Below are 3,143 nucleotides of genomic sequence, written 5' to 3'. Positions count from 1 at the left end.
ATTACAACAAAGTCATCATACAGGTACATCTATCTTGGAATCAATTCCCAATATCAATATGGTACAAGATTTTCCATCAGATCCAAATGTATATGCTTTATTTAGGAGTTGTTAAGAAATTGCTTGTCAAATTATGGTGCTTTGGAACACCCCGATCTAAACTATCATTTAATAAAATGTCAACGTTATCAAAATTATTAGAAGATCAAAAAAAGAATACACCATGCGAAATAAACCGGAAGCCACGATCAGATTTGAATGTAAAAGATGGAAAGCAAGTGAATTGAGAACATTTGCGTTATATACAGGACCAGTTGTTCTAAAATCAATTCTTGATTATGATAAATACATTAATTTTTTAACTTTGAACGTAACTATTACCATATTCAGTGATGCCAATTTAGCGGATTTCTCGCTAAATCTAGCGTTTTTCAAATCTCATCTAACTGGTAATTTTTTTAAATGCGGATAGCGGTAATTCTGACTTTATGAAATATTTTTCTAGCTTTTTTTCTGGCGGTTTTTAAAGAAATATAGTTTATATGGTATTTTGAGATTTGAATGGTTTTTCGCTTATGCGGGGTCTACAATGCGAGTCGCTGAGTCGTAGTCGTAAGAATAATCGACTGCAATTGGTCAATTCCGTCAGATACATAAAGCCTATCACACAATGCCAGGCAACAGGCAATAGGAATAGAGAATAGAATTTTTGACGCGTTGGATTCGTCAGAAATTTTCTACCAACCAATCCAACGCGTCAGAAATTCTATTCCCTGTTCCTGTTGCCTGTTGCCTGGCATTGTGTGATAGGCTTAAGAATTGGCCAATGATAGTCGGTTATTTTTACGACTACGACTCTGCGACTCGCATTGTAAACCCCGCATTACCGCGCGACGAGAAGCGACGCTGTGAGAACAAATGAATATCTTAAATGAATAACGCTATCGCGTCTCTTTTGCCGTGCGGCAATCGTTTTCGTGCGTCCTATGTGCAGAAACCGTAACCTATGCCTGTGCAGTCAAGTCTGTATAAAAAAACTGGAAGATACAAGTTCGGTTGACGACACGTTAAACACTCCAAAAAGTGTACAGGAAAATCTCAGCTCTTTTAGCGTTTTCGATTTGCTGACTCGACCCGACTCCGAGTCAGAAAAGTTTGATCAAAAGTAAGATTTTTGCAGAAATTGTGGTTCAAATCTTGCTATTGATCAAAATTTTCTGACACTAGGTCGGGTCGAGTCAGAAAATCGAAAACGCTATTTGTTTACAAAAGCCATTACAGTTCTGTGATTTAATTACGTTTATCCGTGCAGTACTCGTAGAAAATGGGAAAACCAGTGTATTAGCAGAAATTCCGATTAGAATGGAAGTCTAACCCTCAGTTAAAAGATTGGATTCGTGAAGATATGACGAATAAAACTAAAGCTTACTGCAAATATTGCAAGTGCAATATACAATGCAAATTGAGTGATTTGATTTTGCATGCTAAAACAAAAAAACATAAAGTAGCAAGCAGATCGCAGCTAGTGGAATGCAAAATTCCATTCAAACCCTTATCTACCAAGACGCAAGAACAGGAGGCTGCTCTAGCCTTATATATCAGCCAGCATAGTGCAATAGCGCCCGTTGATCATTTAAGTTCTTTGTGTAAAAGTAAATTTGATGATAGCGTGACGTGCACTCAAATGATGTTGCACAGAACCAAATGTACTAACATAATTAAAAATATATTGGCAACCCATTTTGTTGAGGATTTGCGTATTGATATTGGGGATTCAAAGTTTAGTTTATTGCTCGATGAGTCAACGGATATTAGCGTCACAAAACTTCTTGGTAAGTTGCATATATAAATATAGCTAATATATATGTATTCTAAAATCTCTTATTCGCAGGTAGTGTTATCATATATTTTAGCAAAAAACAGCAAAAAATAATTTCAACATTTCTTTCAATGGCAGAATTATGTAAAAAGTGGAAATGCAGAGGACATTGTAAATTGCTTGAAAAATGAGCTGAATAAATTTAAATTAAATATTAAAAATCTAATTGGTATAGGAACGGACAATGCCAGTGTCATGGTTGGCTGTAACAAAAGTGTGTATACTGAACTGAGAAAAGAAGTAAGTACCTCATCTTATTCTTATTCGATGTGTCTGCCATTCCGTGCAATTGGCGACAAATTATGCTTGCAAAGAATGCCTTCCCAGAAATCTAGAGTTTTTAGTTCACGAAACATATAATTGGTTCAGCAAGAGCTCTAGTCGCCAGTCTGCATATAAACAATTATATGAAACAATCAATAATGGCATGGTAATTTGGTCGTATACATATTTAATTCGAAGTTAATAAAATATTCATTTCTACTGTGATTTTTATTTTAGGAACCATTAAAAATAACTAGAGTTTGCGATACTCGTTGGCTATCCATTGAAGTTGCGGTTTCGCGTATATTAGAGCAATGGCTCAAATTAAAGACACATTTTGGTATTGTCAGAAATTCTGAAAAATGCTATACGGCTGAAAACTTATACCAAATATACAATAACAAAATTAATTATGTTTTTCTGCTATTTCTTAAACCGATTCTATTGGAACTGCAAACATTAAATAAGAGTTTTCAGAGCAATACTAGTGATCCAACTAAGCTGTTAAGAGATTTAGTGATAGTTATAAATTCTTTAAAAAACAAAGTTATTAACCCGACACATAATTTTTATATTGTAACGACGGATTTTGATAATTATATCGATAGAACGTGCTACTTAGGTTATAGATTTGAAAATCAAATAACTGAATATAAAAAAGAAAATGTGATAAGTGAAGAGACTGAAAGAAATCTCCGGTTGAGATGTGTAAATTTTGTCGTTGTTCTCATTAAACAACTTAAACAAAGGTAATAATTATTATTATGAAAAAGTAGGCAGTATTTTAAAAAATGTTGAACACAATGGCTACGTTCAGCAAACACCACAATTGAATGAGCGCTCAATAGCTATGGCTTGCGATTGGAGATTTTGAATAGACTAGACAACATAAGCGCGCGCTTTGCGCGCACCATTAGCTCTCTCTAAAAATTCGCATGGTTTGACAGCTGCAAATAACACGACTGAAGCATGTCGCGTATCGCACAAGCGAGACAGCCAA

At 34.8% G+C, this 3,143-nt stretch overlaps 1 protein-coding gene across 1 annotated transcript; it reads left to right on the top strand.

Moving 5' to 3' along the window:
- The first annotated feature begins 762 nt into the window (after positions 1-762).
- Positions 763-2,260, top strand: LOC105570985. The gene is made up of 4 exons (XM_012028446.1): positions 763-1,832; positions 1,892-1,912; positions 2,055-2,119; positions 2,249-2,260. Exons 1-4 carry the CDS (start codon positions 1,406-1,408, stop codon positions 2,258-2,260), a joined length of 525 nt encoding a protein of 174 aa, XP_011883836.1. The 5' UTR covers positions 763-1,405.
- Positions 2,261-3,143: the final 883 nt, after the last annotated feature.

This window comes from Vollenhovia emeryi, unplaced genomic scaffold, assembly GCF_000949405.1.
Source record: "Vollenhovia emeryi isolate VEMERY1.0 unplaced genomic scaffold, V.emery_V1.0 DF941435.1, whole genome shotgun sequence".
In the NCBI taxonomy this organism is placed as follows: domain Eukaryota; kingdom Metazoa; phylum Arthropoda; class Insecta; order Hymenoptera; family Formicidae; genus Vollenhovia; species Vollenhovia emeryi.
Note: the sequence above shows the minus strand (reverse complement) of the source record. Positions and strands in the feature narration are given on the sequence as shown.

Bases quoted from the DNA above. Each gene is read 5' to 3' on its own strand.
- LOC105570985 (XM_012028446.1), top strand. From the start codon at position 1,406: ATGACGAATAAAACTAAAGCTTACTGCAAATATTGCAAGTGCAATATA. The intron at 1,833-1,891 runs GTAAGTTGCATA...TCTTATTCGCAG, and splicing joins TAGCGTCACAAAACTTCTTG to GTAGTGTTATCATATATTTT. The intron at 1,913-2,054 runs GCAAAAAACAGC...TAATTGGTATAG, and splicing joins TAGTGTTATCATATATTTTA to GAACGGACAATGCCAGTGTC.